Source organism: Diabrotica virgifera, chromosome 5 (genome assembly GCF_917563875.1).
Source record: "Diabrotica virgifera virgifera chromosome 5, PGI_DIABVI_V3a".
NCBI lineage: Eukaryota > Metazoa > Arthropoda > Insecta > Coleoptera > Chrysomelidae > Diabrotica > Diabrotica virgifera.
The window spans coordinates 28,101,003-28,123,043 of record NC_065447.1 but is presented as its reverse complement, the minus strand read 5'-3'; the positions used below and the strand labels follow the sequence as shown (position 1 = coordinate 28,123,043).

General features: G+C 34.1%; 1 protein-coding gene across 1 annotated transcript; it reads left to right on the top strand.

The window, feature by feature from the left end:
• Positions 1–3,243: 3,243 nt before the first annotated feature.
• On the top strand, positions 3,244–9,238 carry LOC114334695 (uncharacterized). Its single transcript, XM_028284799.2, has 2 exons — positions 3,244–3,684; positions 8,828–9,238. The coding sequence occupies exons 1-2, from the start codon at positions 3,283–3,285 to the stop codon at positions 9,236–9,238; spliced, it is 813 nt and encodes a 270-aa protein (XP_028140600.1). The 5' UTR covers positions 3,244–3,282.
• Positions 9,239–22,041: the final 12,803 nt, after the last annotated feature.

Below are 22,041 nucleotides of genomic sequence, written 5' to 3'. Positions count from 1 at the left end.
AAAGTTAGATTTTATTTTTACTCAGCTCAATATTTAGTATTTTTTTACTGATCCAGAATATGTTTATTAATTTTTTTAAGGTATTTGTGATTTTCAATTATGAAAGTTTTTATACCGTAGGCCCTAGATATAGCAGACTACCCTGCTTTACTCCCAAAGCCACGTGAGCGGTATAAAACGGGAGACTATTATTATTATTATTATTATGAAAGTTTGTACCCAGAAAGAGCTTCAAACATTTTGGCGCACGAAAAATTCACCGATTGTTTATACTTTTGTTGCAAATGGCGCTCAATTTTGAAAGTTTTTTTATCTCGGGAACTGCCGAACATAACCTTATTTATTTTTAAAGAAACGATTGTTAAAGACCTTTCCAATGAGCTTTTATAAATTTAATTTGATTGCATAGTTTAAAAGATATTTTATTTGTTTATAAGCAAAAAAATTAATATTTATTTAAAAATATTCCTGACACCGGCGCCGTGATAATTTTTATTTTTTTTATTTAGCTAATGCCTCGACAACTAATGGCCATTGGCATGGTAGGTACGGTAATTTTGAACAGTTAGGTACCTAGTGTCATGTGTAGTGTGTGTTGAGTAAGTGTCTTGTTACTTTGCAAAGTCGACGTCATTGTCTTTGACAAGAGACGCTAATTGTATCCGAACGTCTGCGGTCCCTCCGGTGAGTACCGATCCGGTGAGTACCGCCGTGATAATTAACCGATTTCAAATTTGCAAATTGCAAATGAAAAGTATAGTAGGGGAGCGAAGTATGCTAAATGTGCAGTCACTCGAGCGCTTTGGGGACCTATTGGGCTTTGAAGAGTAGGTCCTAAAACCAAAAAAGGTTAAGTAAAGTTTTCCATTTTAGTGGGCGCTTGCCATTTTTTAATTTAATTTTCCATTTCCAACAATCGTTATTTTAGATTATAAAGCCATTTATCCATAATTCGAAAAAATGTTTCGAATAAAAGTTGCTTATTTTTACGTAAGGAATCCAAATCTGCAATAAAAAATGGGGGATCCCATTTAAGATTTTAAAGTAACCTCCCACCCCACCTCCGTGAGGGCTCGTGTTTGGTACCATTCGATAGATTTTTCAAAAATATTGAACACGTATTTTCTAGTTTTTCGATCTAACGTTCATTTCGCGAATTATTCGCTTTCTTTTTTGTGAAACTTTTTAGCTCGCCCATTTCTTTACGCCCCACTCGAATCGTCAGATTTTTGAAATATACACTGTTTTGCATGTCCTTAACTTACCTTATCTTAATCTGACAATTTCGAGTATTTTTAAGGATATATTTTTTTTTTCGGGCCCCCCTTAACGAACTCCCCTGTCTTTAGAGCCCATATATGGTAGAGGTACATCTACAGGGTACCAGGTTTCTCCCCATATGATAATCTGACGCGCTTGAGTAACTGCAAAAATCCCTGCTTGGGCTCCCCTACCAGTACAGTGTTATTCTATATGTAAAAAAAATCAACTTGCTACCTGCTTTATGTTCAGTTGTGCAAAATTTTGAAAAATTGCATTTTTGTTTTGCGAAAGCTGGATTGCAAAATCTATTGAACCAATCTTAATGGAATTTACAGTATTGTTTTACTACATCATAAAGTTTTTCTGGGTGAGATATAAAGGTCCTAAGTGTAGCATAAATGGTTGAAAAAAGTAAAATGCAAATACTTGTTACAGTGAAACCCCGATAAGTCGGCCCCCGATAACCCGGAACTCCGGCTAACCCGGACCGATTTTTATCAGACAAAAATTTCAACAATAAAGATGTATTGCTATTACAAAATCTCGTGAACCTAATTCATTCATTTGGTGACGTCAATATACGAACGAAACTATTGAATCCGACATTACTGAAAATATCAGGGTGCAGATGGGACACTGTCGCGCAATTCGCAGCAAATAAAATAGTCGTATGTTTTTGGCTTCATTTTATTTCGGTTATACATACGCATTTTCAAGGTTCACGAGGTTTTGTACCAACTCTTTGTAATATAATATTTGAGGAGATAATGGATACTTACTTGTTTAATTTGAACTACATATACCATTACAAAGACCATTAATATTATTTTTTTAACAATGGTCTTAGTCATCACTGTTATTAAATAACATAACATCAGAGACGGTATTGTGTGTGTAAAGTCGTGTTGTTCACTTCCATCCAATCGTTCGTAAATCTATTCAGATTTTGTGTGCGTGTTTTTGTCTATAAGGGCAACAAAACGTAAAAATGTTGTAGTGAAAATGGAAAAGAAACTAGAAGCATTAAGTAGAATTGATAAAGGTGAATCTTGCAGCATTATATGGTGTCGGTACATCTACAGTATCGGATTGGAAGAACAATAGAACTAAAATCGAAGATTTTTTTTCAAAATGATAAAAGACAGTTTGGACAATCGGTGCAAAGCTAATAAAGCTAAGAATGAGACTCTTGACGACGCTTTGTATGTGTGGTTTTGTGTGGAATGCGAACGTGGTTTACCAGTGTCTGTGTGACACTTATAACGGAGTTTATCTGTAAGCATACCATATTTTATTAATTTTTACCATTTTCTCCGGCTAACCCGGATTTTCGATAACCCGGATAGGCCGCGGTCCCGATTAATCCGAGTTAACGGGGTTCCACTGTATTTTGCATTATTCCCATTTTGCAACAAGGGTGACAATTTTTAAAATCTATAACCAATCCTATCTTGTAGGAAATTTAATTACGCAACTTTTATATCATTTCAACTTTTCTCGGAAGTGAATATTTTTAAAGTTATAATCAAAAAACGAAGAAAAAATCGAATTTTTTCTTCATTTTTTAACATTTTGATTATTTAAACAATATTCCGGACCATTTTGAGAGGGAGGATAATTCAAATATTATTATTATGTGAGTTATTTCCAAGCAATTTCTGCAAAAAAATATGAGTCACCTCTCAACATCCAAATGTGCTCATATTTTTACAGATGCGCCTGGACTATAATACGACAAATTTCATCGGCTCAACTGTTTATTTCAAACAGGTAAAAAAGAAAGTCCTCCTCATTCCTTGTGCTGGCCACTCACTGCCCCCTGCTGGCCACGGACATCGAAGAGGTCTGGCGCCTGACAGGCCCTTAACTGAAGGCCAAAATTACCACACGCTACACGCATGCAGTTGTCATACAGTCGTTGGCGCGATCGCTATACAAAACTGCATGTGTCTGGCGTCCGAACTGTAGTTAAGTATTTAACTTAGATCTCGTTCGGTAAATCTGATTTTTTAAGAGAAAATGGCAAACAAAAAAACAAATAATCCCGAGTTTTTACGCCAATTTATTGATATTTATCAATCAAATCCTTGCCTATGGAAGGTTAAAGATAAATGTTACACGAATCGGGATTTGAGGGAGAAAGCGTATCAACAATTAATCAATTTGTATAAAACAGTTAATGTTGAAGCGTCTCAAGAAACAGTGCGAAGCAAAATTAATAATTTGCGAAGTGCATTTCGTAAGGAACTGAAGAAGGTTCAAAAATCTAAAAGAAGCGGTGCATCCACTGAGGATATTTACACCCCTGGGCTGTGGTATTACGAACTTTTATTATTTACCGCGAATCAAGAAGAATCTAGTGAGACCGTGTCTTCAATCAATAGTAGTGACGATGAGGTAGAAGATAAAGAAAATGAAAACGTAAGTATTATAATTTTTATATGACATGGTTATAAAAATTAATTACAACTATAAAAAGCGATCTTGCGAAGAAACTTTGCCTTCACCAACAAAGAAGTGTTCATACATTTCACGGACATTTCCTTTGCTTGCTGTGATTCATTCCGAGAAGCACTGGCCTGAAGTCCATCCATACTGTACCCTTCTCTCCATCATCATCATGCAATTTATTCTGTCCACTGCTGGACATAGGTCTCTCCCATTCTTCGCCACTCCTCTCGGTTCTGTGCTTCTTGTTGCCATTTCTTGGATATTCGGTTAATGTCGTCCATCCAGCGTGTTGGTGGTCGTCTTCTGCTGCGTTTGTCTTTTCTTGGGAGCCAGTCAATTAGTTTTCTGTCCATCTTGAGTCTTTCAGTCTCGCTATGTGACCTGCCCAATTCCATTTCAGCTTGGCTATACGTTCAACATCAGTAATACCTGTTCTTTTCCTTAAGTCTTGGTTCCTTATTTTGTCTTTTTTCTCGCGCCGAGAATCGATCTTTCCATGCGCCTTTGTGCCACTCGCATTTTTAGTGCTGTTGTTTTTGTGAGCGTGAGAGTTTCTGCTCCGTATGTCATAATAGGAAGAACGCATTGGTCAAATGTCTTCCGTTTCATAGCTGTCGGGATGTTGTTCTTAAAGATGTCTCTTAGTGAACCATACGCCGCCCAAGCAAGTGTTATTCGTCGTTGAAATTCGCAGGTCTGATTGTCCTTACCTATTCTGATTTCATGACCGAGATATATGTACTTTTCTGTCAATTCCACCACTTCATTTTGGATGGTTAAGTATTCGCTGGGAACTAAATTTGTCATAAATTTGGTCTTACTGATGTTCATTTTTAGACCTATTGTTGAAGATACTTTTTCTAATTCTAGTAGCATTTGTTTTGTGCTTGACCCAGATTTTCAGTAATAAATACTATATCGTCGGCAAAACGCAGATGATTGAGCATTTCTCCATCTATTTTTATTCCTCTATTTTCCCATTTTAGCATTTTAAAGGCGTATTCTAGGACCGCTGAAAATAATTTAGGTGAGAGAGTGTCGCTCTGTCTCAAACCCTGGCTTGATATGAATTCTCTGGTGGTATTATGTAGTTTTACAGTGGCGTTTTGGTATAATGTTTGCACTAACTTTGTAAACCGGTAATCTATTCTACTATTGTTCAAAGCAGTTATAATGCTGTCTAATTCCACAGTGTCGAAGGTTTTGTGAAAGTCTACGAAGATAAGTACCAGTGGTCTGTTTTATTCTATCGACTTTTCTATTAAGGTTTTTACTGTTTGTAGGTGATCGTTTGTTCCTAATTTTGAGCGGAAGCGAGCTTGTTCTCGGGGCTGGTAGAAATCTAACTTTTTTTCTAGTTCCCTTCTCTCCAGTTTCCATTCCAGAATTGAAGTCCAGAGTTCCAGAATTGAAGTCCTTTATATCTATGAGCTTGGCGGCATGAATAAAGCTTTCGCATTGCGTTGTAAAAAATTATGACGGGCACAACAAGAGTTAACTACTAGGGCAATCTTTTCCGGTTTCATGTTTGTCTCTGTGTGAACTATTCTAAAGCTATATATTATGATATCGGTTCTTCGACGTCTTCCGATTTCCAACCTTCATCTCGTTCTGTCATTTCATAGATCGTCCTCGAGTTCTCTGTCCCTGATTTCTCTATCAACTCCCTCTCTCCAACTTCTTCTAGGCCTTCCTTGTCTGCGCATTTCTCTTGGTTGCCATTCGAGGATCTGTTTTGCTATTCTATTCTCCGGCATTCTCCTTACGTGTCCGTACCAGCTGAGTTGTTTCGTCCTCATGTCGTCAACAATAGTATGTGTAACACCCATGATTTTTCGGACTCTCTCGTTTGTTAATCTGCCGCGTCTAGATATTCCGCCGAACGGCGCCAGAAGTCCATTTCTGTTGCTCTAAGCATTTTCTCTGTTCTGTCTTTTAAGGGCCAAACTTCGCGTCAATATGTGATGCTTTTTATTATAGTGTTATACATTCTTCTTTTATTTTCCTTGGAGATGTTTTTATCCCACAGTACACTGTTCAGTAAGGATATGCCTTTCCTTCAATGTATATCTCGTTCCTTAATAGATGCATCTAATTTTCGTTAGTGGTATGTCCATATTCGTATATTTTTTGTTCCATTTGTTGAGTGCTGCTTCGAAGTATATTTTTAAAAGTGTTGGTGAGATACAGCATCCTTGCCTTTGTACTTTAGTCACTGTGAATCCAGGTGCTATGCGATTTCCCCTTTTAATTTTTGTTGTTTGTTCGGAGTACAACGTTTTTACGTCTTCAACCAATTCTATACATTTATTTTCCCCAGTGCCTCCCATAATTTGACCAGCGGACACTATCATATGCAGCGGACACTATCATATCTGAGTAGTGGAGAAAACATGATCTATTATAGATCGACCTGCGCGAAAACCAGCTTGTTCTTCGGCTTCCATATCTTGGTATTCTTCTTCTATTCTGTTTAAGTTTTCCATATATTCTGCTGATACTATCAATGACTGCAATTCCTCTACAGTTTTCAGGTTTTGAATTATCTCCCTTTTTGTGGATAGTGCTCAGATGTAACTTTTTCCATTCTTCAGGTATTTCATGGTTATTTAAGCATTCCTGAAAAAGTTGTGTTAACCGCTTAATTTAAAACTTTAGGTCCATATTTGATAAGTTCCTGAGCTATATTTCATGGGCCAGGTGATTTGCCATTCTTTAACTGTTTGCATATGGTTTCGACTTCTTTCTCATTTACTCTGATTGGTGATCCTATCAGCCTGACGTATTCTAAAGCGATTCGCAAAAATACCAAATAGGTTTTCTACAACGGTTCGTGCAAGGCTTAACCCATAATTAAAAATACGCCTTTCGTTGGTTAAATTTTTGTTAGAATATGGTTTTAGTAGGTGTTCATTCAAGGCAAACGCATCATCGCATACGAAAACAAAATTTAAATGCGATGTGGTTGAATCATTATTAGGCAAGTGCAAGTCGCCTTCAGTCAATTTTTCAAAAAAATATGTTACTTCCAAAACGCCACCATCCGATACTTTCCATTGCAGCGGCAATTCATAAAAAAAACTATGCTGCTTGAAAAGTTCCATCTATTTTCGAAATCTTTCCCAACTTAAGCCCATCCTTGTAAAGATTTTCTTCTTCTCCTTCTTATACTTGTTGTAGATCTGTCGGTCTGTTAATTCCGACGTTGAAGTATTTCTTGAGAGGCAGTCTGCCAGCTATCTCTCTATCTTTCTGGTGGTCTCCCCGGTGGACGCTTGCCTGCTGGTTTTCCTTCTAGCGCAATTCTTGGTAGTCTGTGCTCCATTCTTTTTACATGACTGAACCATTCTCTTTGTCTTTACCTACCCCATCTGACTACATCTTACACGCCACATTGTTCCCTGATGATGTTGGTTCGTATTCTACCTCTTCTTGTCTTCCCTGCTGAAGACATTGCTCTTAATGTCTTCATTTTGACTGTTCGTATCATGCTTTTGGTTTTATTCGTGTATTCTCTTGATTCAAAGCCATAGGTCATAACAGGTCTGATGCAAGTTTTATAAATTCTGACTTTGTTGTCCATTCTCATTTTATATGGGTTATTCCAGACCACATCTCTCAAACATCCGGATAAGACAGCGGCCTTGTTAATTTGTCCTCTTAGGTCTCTGGTTGGGTCTTCTTCTCCTTAAAGTTCCCTCTCCTATCGGAGGTTGGATATCATAATGGCTATGGTCACTTTGTTTGCTGCTGCTCTGAACAGATGTAATGAACTACAGTTAAACCATTCTCTAAGGTTCCTCAGCCAGGAGATGCGTCTTCTTCCTATGCTTCTTCTTACTTGCATCCTTCCTTGCATAATAATTCTCAGCAATTCGTATTTTTCTCCTCTGGTAATATGATTCAAATATTCCAGTTTTCTAGTTTTATACCCTTCATAATTTCTAACTCCTTATTTAAACGTCGTAGCACTTCAACATTGGTAATCCTTTTAACCCACTGAATTTTAGAAAATATGTAGCATCTTAGAGCCCTCAATCTGAGAGGCAACTGAAGGTCTTTGCTTGTAAGCAGTGTCTTCATTTTTATAAATGCTTGCCTTGCAGTTTCAATTCGGACTTTAATTTCTTTGCTTTGGTCATTTTTGTCATCGACCCAGGTTCCCAGATATTTGTATGTCTTTACTTTTTCTATTTGGGTTTGCTCTATCATTAACCTTTCATTTCCATGTTCTGTTTTTAAAACGATCATAATTTTAGTTTTTTTCTTGTTTATTTTTGCCATGTGTCTGCCATTATAACGGTGTCATAAGCGAATTTTATGTTATTTACTATTCTTCCGTTTATAAAGATTCCATCACTTAGCTCCGCTATCGCTTCCTGACATATGGGATGGGTCATGATAACTTTATAAGTCTACGCCTAGATATTTGAACTGGTTTAGCTGTTCTATGGGTTTTCCCTCTACCACGAGCTTGCATCTAATTGGATCTTTCGCAATGGTAATACATTTTGTTTTCTGCGTGGATATATTCATGTTAAGTCATCGACATGCTTGGTAGAATCGATAAAGTTGTATTTGTAGGTCATCTTCATCCTCTAGGGTTGTAGGGCTGTAGGCCTGTAGGGCAGCATCATCCGCATGGCACACTATACTGATTCTACTGTGACCGAGTCTGTATCCTGGTTGTAGCGATTCCACATCTTCTATTATTTCATCCATTAGCATTTAATAGAAATGGACTGAGGCTGCCTCCCTGCCTGATTCTCCCTGGTGTTGGTTTGTTGGCCGTAGTGGTGTCGTTTGTTTTAAATTTTGTCGTGTTGTTATTGTTCATTTGTTTTATGACTTCAACAATGTTTGCCAATATGTATACCTTTTTTGCTTGATTTTCTGTATTATTTCGCTAAGTCTGACTCTGTCAAATGCTTTCGTTAGGTCTACGAAGCAAATATATGCGGGTTTGTTATATTCTATCGACTTCCCTTTCAGTTGTTTCGTGACAAATACTGCGTTCGTCGTCGACCGGTCTTTTCTGAATCCTTGCTGTTCTTCTAAGTCCTTTAAAGATTTTGGAAACTAAAAAAATAATAATTTTTACTCTTTGTTGCAGGTCAGCACTGAGATGATTACTGTTCAATGTATCAGCCCTGAATCGAGTATGGAACATGATTCTGCTCCATTGTTATCTCCCACTTCTAATAGAATATCTACCTATTCCAACACTACCCGCAAAGGGAAAAAAACAAAACGGGAAGAACTTCTGGATGCAGCATACAAAACTTTGGCCACAGTTGACGACGAATGCAGTAGCATTGGTATGACGATCGCATTTAAACTTCGGCGAATGAATGAGCGCCAAAGAAATATAGCAGAATATTTAATAAACCAAATTTTGTTTTTTGGAGTGCAAGACAAGCTAGATGAAGCAACATATATTGCGTATTCTACGCCTCCTCAAATTGAGCCTACTCCCAGTACCCAGTACGTCAAACAGGAACAAATTTTTGATCCTTGTGTGTGATTCAAATTATACCAATAATGACAATGACCCTACAGTTTCTAGTGCTCTAATGACTATGATTTATTTGCTTATATGAAATTTTAGAATAATAGAATACTTTTAGTTCAGAGAAATAAGGAAAAAAAATATCCTGTTGGTGACACAACCCCCTCCAGGCCGAAACCAAATTTTTTTAATAGTATGGACATCTGTATTAATAACCTAATTAATTAAAAAAACGGGGGGATAACTTCGTCCCTAATTGCCCTAGGAAAATTGTTTTTCTTTCTAAATGTGTACAAAAATTCAGTCTTTCTAAATATGAAAAAATAATTTTTCTACAGGTAACGGTTAAAAAGTTATTCTAATTGTTTATAAGTAAGCAAAAAATCGACATGTTTTTGCAAAATAATTTTACACTGTTTAAAATTACTTTTTGTCACTTTTTTTTAATTAAGTTAATAGTATGAATCTTCTTCTTTCATAAACTGTCCGAAGTATTACTGTAACCTAATAATTTTCTGACTTATAGTGTTGCAAAAAATATGAATTTGGGATAAACAAATTAAATAACTTTTAAACTGTTTGACCAATAGCTTTAAAATTTAAAATATTAATTTAACCACAAGAAGTCTCAGCATTCCGTGTAATAAGAAGGTTCTAACTTAATTTTTACATAAGTGATGAAGATTTATAAAATTTCAAAATTTATGACTTATTTTGCAAATAGACATATTTAGCGAACGCATATTGAAGTTTTTTATATGATTTATGAGTTTATTATTCTCAAATTTGTTTAGAGTGCTTCACTTTTTAGTAATAGACGAAAAAAGCGAAAATTTCATCAAAATCGGCTGCAGGAAACATATAGGTTAATAATATAGATGTCCATACCACCCAAAAAATTTGGTTTCGGCCAGGAGGGGGATGTGGCACGAGAAAAATCTTATTTTTTTGGTCTATTTTAGAGATTATAGAATACACAGATATTATGTTTTTTTAGACAATTCTAACAACTTATTTTTTTAACTTTTTGTTATTCGACATCAATTGTATAATAATATATAATAAATACATCAATTTCGTAGAGATGTATCAAGTCAAACTAGTTTGATTTTATTCAACAAACTTGACTTGACTTGAAAACCAAACTTCTTTTGTAAAAAAGTTTGACCTGACTTGAATTTGATATCTTTAGGTTTGACTTGAAATCAAACTTCTTCAAACAGTTTGAAGTTTGAATATCATGTTGCGCAATGTGTTTATTTCCAATTCTAAATAAGAGCGTACCGACTTTTGTTTTGACTTATTTGAGTAGGTCTGTACTCTTACTCTGTACTTTGCTACTCCTCAAATTAGTTTGTAGTTCATATTAGGAAGTCTATGCTTGGCTTGTTTATTACGTTCGTGTTGAAGTGTGTGCTTTGCAGTGGCGGCTCGTGATTTTTACAATAGGGGAGGCTATACCTAACTGTAAAATATCTAGACAAATTTGCACTAGCAAAAAATGCGCCAAAAATGTAATTTAAGGCCCCATCTTTTGACCATTTTTTATTTACATTTCATAATATCATCCTAATTCATAATTTCATGATATCATCATTTTAAAAATAGTTAGTCTAATAGTAAAAGTTTAATACCAAAGTTTGTGTCGTTTATTTGTTAACAATTCCATCTATTTGTAAATAGATACCTATGCATATCAAAATAATTACAGATTTGAAGTTTTGCAGTCCATACATAATGAAGCTTCAAATTTTTTAAGATACTCAACTGAATTTTTTTAATTCTAAACGCGGCCTACTGCGAATTCAAAAACACGATAAATTACCGATATTTTGCTTTGAGTTAGAGATATCGGAAAAAGTTATTTGAGCAAGTTGTTCCAAATATTATTATAACCCCACATACCAAATTTCATAACAAAATTCGCACTTTTAGATTTTTCATTATTTTTAGTCAGGACCCTAAAATTCGTTGTCCCGAGACGCACCCAACCACCCAACGGAGCTGAGAATCTACTCTGCCTCCCTTGGTATATCTCCGGGCAGCGTGTGATGGCGCCGTAGATGCCACTGTTAGGAGACCGGGTCTCCTTAAACGCCTGCTGCGCTGCACGGAGCATTAGCAACGGAGAATGCTGGGCTTCTCGGCTCCGTTCGTGCATCTCGGGATAACCCAGGGTCCTGCCTACAATAATATGTAATAAAACTGAGACGCGATCATGCGTTCTAATGCTAATGCTCCGTACGTATGGATAATTAGTGATAATATGGAATTTACACGTTGTATAATAGTGAGAGTAATTGTTGTTTTCGCGATTCATGATAAACAAAACAGTATAGAGTGTGTAAAAAATTTATGGGGAGGCTGAGCCTCCCTTGCCTCCTCTGACGAGCCGCCACTGGTGCTTTGTGAAAACATAATATCTCAACCTGAATATTTTTCGGCTCAGAATAAGTACCGGAACAAATTGAGTCTGATTTTGAAGGTATTCCCACTGCAAAAATTAAAAGAAAAACATCTTTAATCGAAGCAGAATTAATTAAGATACTGATTAATAAATATAGGTGATTTCAAAACAATGAAAATTGCAAAGTACACAGAGTTGGGCAAAATACTGTATATGAGTATTTGAAACACAAAATACAAAAATACTCTTGCGCTTGTATTTCAAATACAAAATAGAATTTTGAAAATACTTTCAAAATACAAATACCTACTTCCTGACGAATTTTATTCAATAGAAGGCAATGCAGTTGCTGATCTAGACATTTGCCTTGAGAGGGGAAATTTGGTTTAGGGGGGAACTTCCAATGAAACACCAACCAAAAGACATAAGAAAGATAAACCCAAACTACATAAAAGACATAAATAATAACTTATATGTAAGTTTTAAGTTCCTTCAATTTTTGTAACTAGCGTGTTTATTGGTTTGAATTTGTCTGTATGTGGTTTAGGTTTCAGTAAGGTAATATATTTGTATGTTTCAACCATTTTTTTCTTTAATCTTGAACCTTGTTAGGGGGAAATATCCCCTTTTTCCCTCCCCGTAGATCCGTCGCTATTACAAAGAGGTTACAATCTGGTGTTCTTCATCAAGACTTTTTTGGAGGTTAACCTCCTTATAACAAAAAACCGAAAATGAAAAACTTATTTGTTTGAATGAAATGTTATTTTAAATTATATACATTACACATACATTCTAACACATTGATCGTCGTCGACTTTTTATCTAAAATGATTAAAAAAATTTTTTAATCTTAGGTTCATTATATTCCGAAAGGGAGCGTTCAAGTATTACGTAACGCGATTTTTGACCCCCTCTCCCCACCTACGTAACGCACTGTAATGGGCGTTTAACTATTACGTAACGCAATTTTTGAAGATTTTTGACCCCCCCCCCCCCCCAACTGGCATTACGTAATACTTAAACGGTCTCAAATGTAAATTTCAATTGATTTTTCAATCTTTCTATTTTTTTTTACACAAAAACCCATATTTATTAAGTATGCGGTCACTGTAATTTTTTCTTTCGTAGCGCCGGGTGGGACGGGCGGATCATCTGGCCAGCAGCCACATGTTTCTGACGACGAAAATGCAAGAAGTGAATAATAGGACTATTAGTTCATGCTGTGATTTATAGCTTTATTGCTTTATTAGTAAATATCTACACAGTCATAAACTACATTGCTGGAATCAGGTTTATGAACCCTACTCCCCTAATTCTAAAGTAACCGCCGCAAAGAGGTGATTCATCCTAACAGATTTACAAGACATCAAAAGGTGTATTTTTCAATTTTAAAGTATTTTCAAAATACTATTTCGAATATTTGAAATACAAAATACTTTCGCCTCTGGTGTTTCAAATACAAAATACATTAGTGTATTTTAAATAGTATTTGAAATACAATGTATTTCAAATACGACCAACTCTGAAAGTGCATACTTGTATTATGTAAAAATACAGAACAGCCTTATAAAATTACAAATAGTGAACAAATTTTTTAAAACAACATTGCAAAGTCGCAAAAAATTCATTAAATCTATTCTATTAAAAATATATTTTGTTGTTCCTTCATTCATTTTTGTTAAAGTAGATTACGCTTGGTGTGATAAAAAAACCTTTGAACGAATTCTTTTTTTTTCTTAATCTAATAACGCTCAAATAAAAATATAAAAAGTGATATCGATAACACTAAACTTGCCAGCAAGCAATTCTAAGCGTATTTACAGGAATCATTTTCAAGAATTTTAGGACCCTATTTTGAGTATAATCGCTCCCTGTATCAAGTTACTTTTATGTGGGACTCATTGTATTATTAATTTTCTTATCTTAACCTTCGAAGTACGGAGATTATTTGACTTACTTAGATTACGATGATGGGTCAAGCGTGACCCATTCTCATTTTATTTATAAGGATGTTTTAAAAAATAGTCAGTATTAATAAACAGTATCTTTAATTCAACAAAAAACAAAGAAAATCCTAAATTATTGTATTTAAATTTTTTAAGATGGTTACTCATGGGCATATACTAGTTCGCTCCGGCGGCGGCCAGATTTTAATACCTTACATAAAACGGGCATAGGTAAATTTGCTCCGGCCATATATTTGAATACAGTGGAACCTCGATAAGTCGGATTAATCGAGACTGCGGCCGATCCGAGTTATCGAAAATCCGAGTTAGCCGGAGAATATGGTAAAAATTAATAAAACACGGTATACTTACAGATAAACTCATTTATAATTGCCAAAACATGAAATACATAAAATATGCACAATACATCTAAATTACGTACAGTTGTATACAGTATTGTTCATTTCTTGGTAAAAAACTTGGTCAAAGTGAAAAAATGTTTGTTTTGTCTGATGAAAATCGGTTCGGGTTAGCCGGACTTCCGGGTTATCGGAGGCCGACTTATCGGGGTTCTACTGTACGTATACCCGTAAACAGAGACGGCTGCGATTTACGTGTACCTACAAACATATTGAAAATATTCTTCGAAATCCGAAGACCGGGTCAGCACTGACCCGGCATCATAGATGTTACGTAGAGGAAAAACTGTAATTTGCATGTTCACGAATTATATACGAAAAAATAGATTGAAACAAATAAGGAGAACTTACGATCAATCCGATTTGTAAAAAAATTATTTCATAAAATATTAAGAAATAACTGAATTTCGGGTCACGCTTGACCCAGTCTTCGTACTCCGAAGGTTAATTGGCAACTAACATATCTCTACTAAATAAATTATTTTTCAAACTAGTTTGACAAACACACAGTTTGAATTTTCAAACCTGTACGATTGACCAGTTTGACTTGACTTGAATTATTTGTCAGAAGGATTGACTTGAGTTTAACTTAAAATTAAGTCAAACTCAAGTCAAGTTCAAACATTCAAGTCAAACTTGTGCAACTCTAAAAAGAGCTGTTAATCACAATAAAAACAGCAAAAATCGAATACCTCAATCACGTCATGAGGAACAGAGAAAGATATGGATTGCTGCAACTAATTTTACAAGGAAAAGTAGAAGGAAAACGAGCACCAGAAAGGCGAAGAATTTTGCTGGTTGAAATATCTACGTGCGTGGTTCAACACGACAACGACAATTCTTTTGAGAGCAAAGATTACCATGATGATTGCCAACATCCGAAACGGATATGCACCACAAGAATAAATATTTGTTATATCTGTTAAAGTATCGCTAAAAGTAATTTGACTTCCTCTTCTTCTTTCCATACTTAAACCAACCATTTATAATTATAGACCAGGAATAATCTGTAAAAAAACGTCTATTTTTGGATGTAAGAGGTGGCATTCGGATTTTGCAGATAAAGTTAGGTGACACCTTCAGTAATAATAATTGACTTATGCTCCTTCTCAAATATGCCCGGAACATTAATAAAAAAATTAAAATTGTAACGTTACAAACGTCACATCTTTGATATTTTATTTTTAAATAATTATTTTACCTTATTTCCTTTAATATTTCATTAATAATTATCTTCTTCTAATTGGTTTACCCATTTTCCCCTTTAAAAATCGGTTGGCGCTCTCTTTTATTACCCTCTTTTATTATCTTCTATTTAATATATCTCTTTCATTTAAATCATCATACTGAACATACCTCGTATATTCATACTCTCCAAATATCTGTATTTTCAATACGGAACAGGCCGCTACTTCATAGTACTTGGTTGTCATTTTAAATGTCGTTTTCAATGACAGTGTCACTTCATCGACTTGACCCCCTACTCCCTGACATACACTGGAAGGGAAAAATTAATCCTTAAAAAGGCATGTAATTCGAAAAATAAATCATTTCTATTTCAACAAATTATCTTCCTCTTGGGGTGAGTTACACATAGTTTTTTTAATAATTTCTTACAGTAATTATATTTCTCCGTCTAACAGTTTTTCTAATGTTTTTTTTATCTAACCTTCAAATGTTCAACCATGTGTTTGATTTCTATATTTCTTTTCATCTATTAATATGCACGTTTGGTAATCAGAATTTTAACTATTCTCATCTAAATTCTATGTAATTTACCCTTGCCAATTACTATTTCTGAATACTATTTGGCAAAGGTATATTTTGGTTTTTCTTCTTGATGATTGATATGTGTCTCTGTTTTATAGTTTTTTTGGAAAGAGATCAACCTTTCCCTCTTCGGGAACCTAAGCCTCACATCACCAGTGATGCACACTTGAAGGCGAAGACAATGACATCCAGACTGCACAACCACCACCTCTAGCTGCAGGGGCCTTGGGCCGAAGATCCGCCCAGGCCTACGAGAAGTCTACAACAGCAGAACCATACGACATCAAGAAGATACCATCAGCTACCAAAAGCCATAAGTATAATCCAGAATTGTTAGTTTTTGGCAAGAATTTAAATACATTTGTTAATGCAATTTACTAAGTCATTTTATTTATTATATCTTTATGAACAATAAACATGATTAGTTAAAAACTATGTTTTGTTTGCTTCCATTCCAATTTTCGTAGTTCATATCTGAGGTTAGGACAAGACGAACACACACCTGAGTGACTGAGCTAAGCTAAGGGTGTAACGATGGCTATCTTGGTTAGTTGAGGTAATATTTTCGAATATTATTTCAATTAGCTGGGTAGTCCATCGCTTATTTCGTTACAAAATATTTAAAAATTTCGAAAAACATCGACTTTTTTCTGCTTTCTTTGCTTATAACTTTAAAACGATTCGTTTTGGAACAAAGTCGTACAGAAATAAAATAAAGACAATTGAATTTTGTATGATATAATGTCCATAATGTCTTAAGGTATTACCTTTTCTGCAATATATCAATAAATACAAAATAAGGTGGCAAAATACGCCTGTTGTTATTCAATCGTTTTTAACCACTTTGGTGGCACTTAGAACCTTAGTAATTCGCTTAGAAAATTCTTACAACCTACTTTAATGGTCTACCAAATTATATTAAAATCGATTTAATAGATTTTGCATAATAAATTGGCAATCTAAATGTTTTTAAAAAAGTTAAATTTTTTTAAAATCTTTCTGAACAAAAAGTAGACCATTTAGAAGTTGGCTAATTTTTTACATATAAAGAGGTGCTCTACCTATCTAAACACTTTAGACTTTAGAGAATTAAAATCGGATTAATTAACGACGTTCTACACCTTCGTTGCGGGGTATGCCTCTCAGAGGAAAGGGGGGAACTTATATGCAAGCGAAACAGTATTTTCGAAACAGTATTTTCACTTTTATTTAATAATGGTACGGTAAACAAACCTCATTTTTCAATATGTTATTCCTTACAAAAAAACCTTTAATTTAAGCACAAATAATTAAAAATCATTTGGGTCAAAAGTTATTAACTTTTTAAGAATTCCCATAAGAGCCCATGTTAAAACTTAACTTTGAACCTTAATAGTAATTAAACGGCACGGTAAAACAATTTTTAAAAAATCAAGTCTTAGTTTTTTTAAGTAAACTATAACATACTAAAATTTCATGCAAATCCTTAATTCTTTGCCGAAGGTGTAGAACGTGGTTAAGGGACCTCAGCAATGTTTTAAAATTATAAACAATTTTTTGGCTTATAAACAATTAGCTTTGATTAATAATAAAAAAATTAATTTTTAGCAATGCAAATAACTAAAACCGGTATAATTCGACTTAAACTTTCAAATGCTGTCAGCAGAATTGCTATTTTATTTTTTAATCAAAAGTTATTCGCGTTCAAAAATTGCAATTTTTCGATTTTTTGAAAGTTTCACCGCGTTTATCTCGAAAATATGCATCCTACGGAAAAACATTTTTTGCTTAGAATTACCCAAGAAATACAAAAAAATGTTTTATTTTGCGAAAAATCGATGTTATGTAATTCCTCAAGTTCTTTGTTTATAACAATCTTATCGACATCCGGATCAACTGTTAACCAAAAAATTCGTGTTCTACGGGTTAAACTACATAAAAAAACTTAAGGATCCCGTAGCACCCCATCCTGGCCACAGCACTAATTTGTTTATAAGCCAAAAAATTGTTTATAACTTTAAAACATTGCTGAGGCTGCTTCAATAATCCGATTTCAATTCTGTAAAGTGCATTAGATAGGTGGAGTGCTTCTTTATATGTAAAAAATTTGACAAAACTTTGTATGTTCTAATTTTTGTTGTTCAAGATTTTAATAAATTTTAATTTAAAAAAAAAGTGTTAAGATTGCAAAATTATTATGCAAAATCTAGTAAGTCAATTTTAATGAAATTTGGTGTAAGGTTTTAGCACATTACAAAAATGTTCTAAGCGAATTAGGAAGGTTCCAAGTGTAACCTAAGTGATGGAAAAACATTGAATAAAGACAGGCTTGTTTTGCCCCCTTATTTTATATCTATTGCTATTTTGCAGCAAGGGTGATAAATTAAGACATTTTTAACCAATCGTAGCTGATAGAAAATTTAATTATCTTTGTTTTATTCCTATACGACTTTGTTCCAAAATGAATCGTTTTAAAGTTATAAGCAAAGAAAATAGAAAAAACTAAATTTTTTGAAATTTTTAAATATTTTATTTTTTTATTAATGTTCCGGTCATATTTGAGAAGGAGCATAAGTCAATAATTATTATTAACGAAGTTATCATCTAACTTTGGCAGCAAAAATCCGAATGCCACCTCTCACATCCACCTAAAAACAGATCCTTCCTGGTCTATTAATCATAACACAGTATTTTCCATGTTTTCAGATTTGTCACATTGTTGTATATCAGTTAGAGAAAACAACAATCAGTGTCAACCTTTGAGACTCCTAAATCGTTAGGCTCGAATGAACACTGTAGTTAGTAAACAAACGGCGAAAGAAAGGTCCAATGCTAAATTGTACCATATCAGGCTCGTTATATCAAAATTAATATTTCAAACCCATTCTGCGTGTAAGTGGGGTGAAGTAAACTGCACTGATAGTCGAAAATTAATGTATAAGAGCTTGTTGTTAACATAAAGTAGTAAAAATGTATGGCTTCCCTATTTTTATAAAATTTATCAATAAAAAGACAATTTAGTTGTTTTAGATTCATTGAATTATTCTATGATTTCAGCTAGATTTTCTCTCCTATTTACTATGATGCCAAAATAAAATAATAGCAAAAATTGAATGTCTTAAGCAACAATATATCGATCTAGAACATTTACAACGACAGCACGACGACCGTAATTTACATAAAAAGCTTAAGGAGACTGCTAAAGTATACAGAAAACGAAGACCAACTATATACCATAGTTAATCAAGATGACCAGATAGTGCTGGATGAAAAGGAGAAAATTGATATATGGGAAAACTATATCCAGGAGCTCTTCCATGACGAAAGACCCATGAGTGAAATTTATACAGACGACCAGCTGACTGGCTCTTCAATCACTAAAGAGGAGAAAGAAAAGGCAATATTAAATTCAAAAACAAAGGCGCTTGGACTAGATGAAATCCCTTCAGAAATACTCAAACTACTGGATGAAAGGGAATTTCAACATTACATAAAATATTTAATTTTTTACCAATGATGCTCGCTTTTTTCCAAAACACCTTCATACATCCATCCAATTTTAAACCTTTTCAATTAAACTCAATAACTTGTTACAAAAATCCCTAATTCAAAAGCATTTTTTAGTCCTAGATGTCTACGATACATAAAAGGACCTCATACTCTTGCCCAGGTTATTAGTTCAATTAATATTCTGTCTTTACTTCCAATTTCTACACTCAGCTATCTATATCCAATCAACTTACATATCATTATATCATATCAGTCTCCTCCTGTGACTATAATACTTATCTTAATTTCAACACTACTTTGATATCAGATTTCCACATACTACAGACTCTCTAATTTACTCTGCCAATTAGTACAATTAAACCAACAACCCCCTTTTTAATTCATAGTAAATTAAATTTTCATTAACACAGTTTGACTTACTTTAATTTTGAATACGAACCACAATCATCAACCTATTCATATAAATAAAACATCTTAGCAAAAATATTTTCCACTTAATTATTTGGCCCCAGATGTTCTGTATTATAAATGGATCCATTATTCGCTAATTAATTCAACTTCATTTGAATTATCTAAAGATGGCTGCATACATTCTGGCTAATTCTCTATTTACATTAAAAAATAATTTTATACTCTACCTACATCTTACATAATCAAGGCAAATGTAATTATAGCCACAACTTTGTTGATGTTTGTTATTACTGTTAAAAATGTTTTAAAAATATTTTATTACAATTAGTTGGCTGTAGTAATACAGGGTAGCTTCTACGTCACGTTGTCGGTTTGATTTTTGACATCTTTTAGAAACATCACTCATTTTGCATTTAGTTGCCATTAAGTCATTGGAATGTAAACAGCTCAATTTGCATCCCACGTGTTGGGAAATTCAATACAATACCTAAGGGCATTATCCTTGTTGCCATGTATCCATCATAAGGCATTTTATTTAAGTATGCACCTTTAATGTATCCATGTTATATTTAAAGGGTTTTTACCCGATTATTTTTCTTTGGTCGCTCAGCTAGCATCCAATCTTTAAGTATAACCAACTTGCTCTAACCTTAGTCAAAATTTAAATATCAACTTTACGTTCATTAAATCGGTTATACTTATTTTTAGATCTAACACTGATGATATTTTTTTTATAAATTCGAAAACGTTTTTTTGTGATGTAGCCCTTTAAAGGGATTTTAATAAAGTTTTATATCTTTTACAAAGAATTTTTCCAATTTTTTTAATTTTATTTATGAAACTCGTTGCTATTCTCAACAGTGGTTACGCTCTACCTTTATTCCCTTACCCAAGAAAGTCAATGCAAAAAAGATGTGAAGATCACAGACTCATTGGCCTGATGAGTCACACTTTAAAGATATTCTGAAAAATACTTTATCAAAGATTATACAAATAAAAGTGAATAGGACATCAGTGATTCTCAGTTCGGGTTTCGGGTGACACAGGTGCTGCTCCAAAATTCTTAAGATCAGAGGAGGGACGTGTTCCTATGCTTTTTAGATTACGAAAAAGCGTTTGATCGTGTTCAACACAAAAAGTTCATGCAGATCCTCAAAAAACTTTATATAAACCAAAAAGACATAAGATGCATTGAAAACTTAAAAAAAATAAAAAAAATACAAGATCCTTTGTAAAAGGTATATTTAAAAGACCCCAATAAGGGTTTAAAATCTCGATTAAAAGAGACATGGCAATTAACACAATTAGGACTTTTCTGCTTCTCTTTAACTATTTCTAAGTCCTCATACAGGTCCAATTTTAGGAAGTTTTTTTTGAGGGATGTTATGTAACAATGAGACATCTTCTGGGATGTTGAGAGTATGTTTATTTGGTATGCGATGTTGTGAGAAAGTTGAAGTGTTCTCTCTTTTGGTATGTTCTAAGGAACGAGAAGCTAGTGATCTACAAGTTCTTCATATATATGTAGCATCACAATTGGAGCATTGTAATCTATAGACTCCACAACGATTCATATAGTTAATAGGGTCTTTAGAATTGGTAAGACACTGTCCTAAATTATTTGGTACTTTAAAAGAAATGTGAATGTTATCAACTGCTCTTTTAAGAAGGTATCTGATATCACCGGAAAGACGTTCATGACGATATGGTAGGGAAGCATAGAGGGGTTTAATGGTCAAGTCTCTAGGAAAGCCGTCTCTCTCATGACTCTAAGGTGTCTCTTTTGGATGAGTTTGTTTATAAGATTAGGGTCGTAACCATTGGTAAATTATATTTGACTGAGGATATTGACTGACTGCATAACTCCTAGTACCTATTTATCATTGGTCATGTTCATATATTTAATCATCTCATTATAATTCACAATTTTACATTTATGTTCGAATATTTCTAACACCAATATATGGATATTTCATAATGTTTTATTTTTGACATTAACATAAACTTTAAATTCATTGGCTGAAGTAACAAAATAGTTCATAACGTCGCATTGACAATCTGTCACTGGCATACTTCTAAAGTTCTTTCACCTTTCAGTTCAGTTGACACTCAATTTTCAATATGTGAGGTTCATTCCTTGCATATCACATCCACGTGGGTTAGAGTCCTGTGTTGCCCTGGGTTATATCCAGGAATATTTGCAACATCCATGTGTAATAATAGTAATATGTAGTATCATTTAAGATCTTGAAACTTTTAAAGGGTTTTCGCCCATAAATTTTTGGTGGCTCACGCATGAATGCTATTGTAAGTATGGCCTCTGTCAATTTTTAACCTTAGTCAACTTTTATAACATTGTCTATTATTAATTAGGTT

Coding starts and splice junctions, on each gene's coding strand:
- LOC114334695 (XM_028284799.2), top strand. CDS start 3,283: ATGGCAAACAAAAAAACAAATAATCCCGAGTTTTTACGCCAATTTATT. Junction 3,685..8,827: donor AAGATAAAGAAAATGAAAAC/GTAAGTATTATA, acceptor TCTTTGTTGCAG/GTCAGCACTGAGATGATTAC.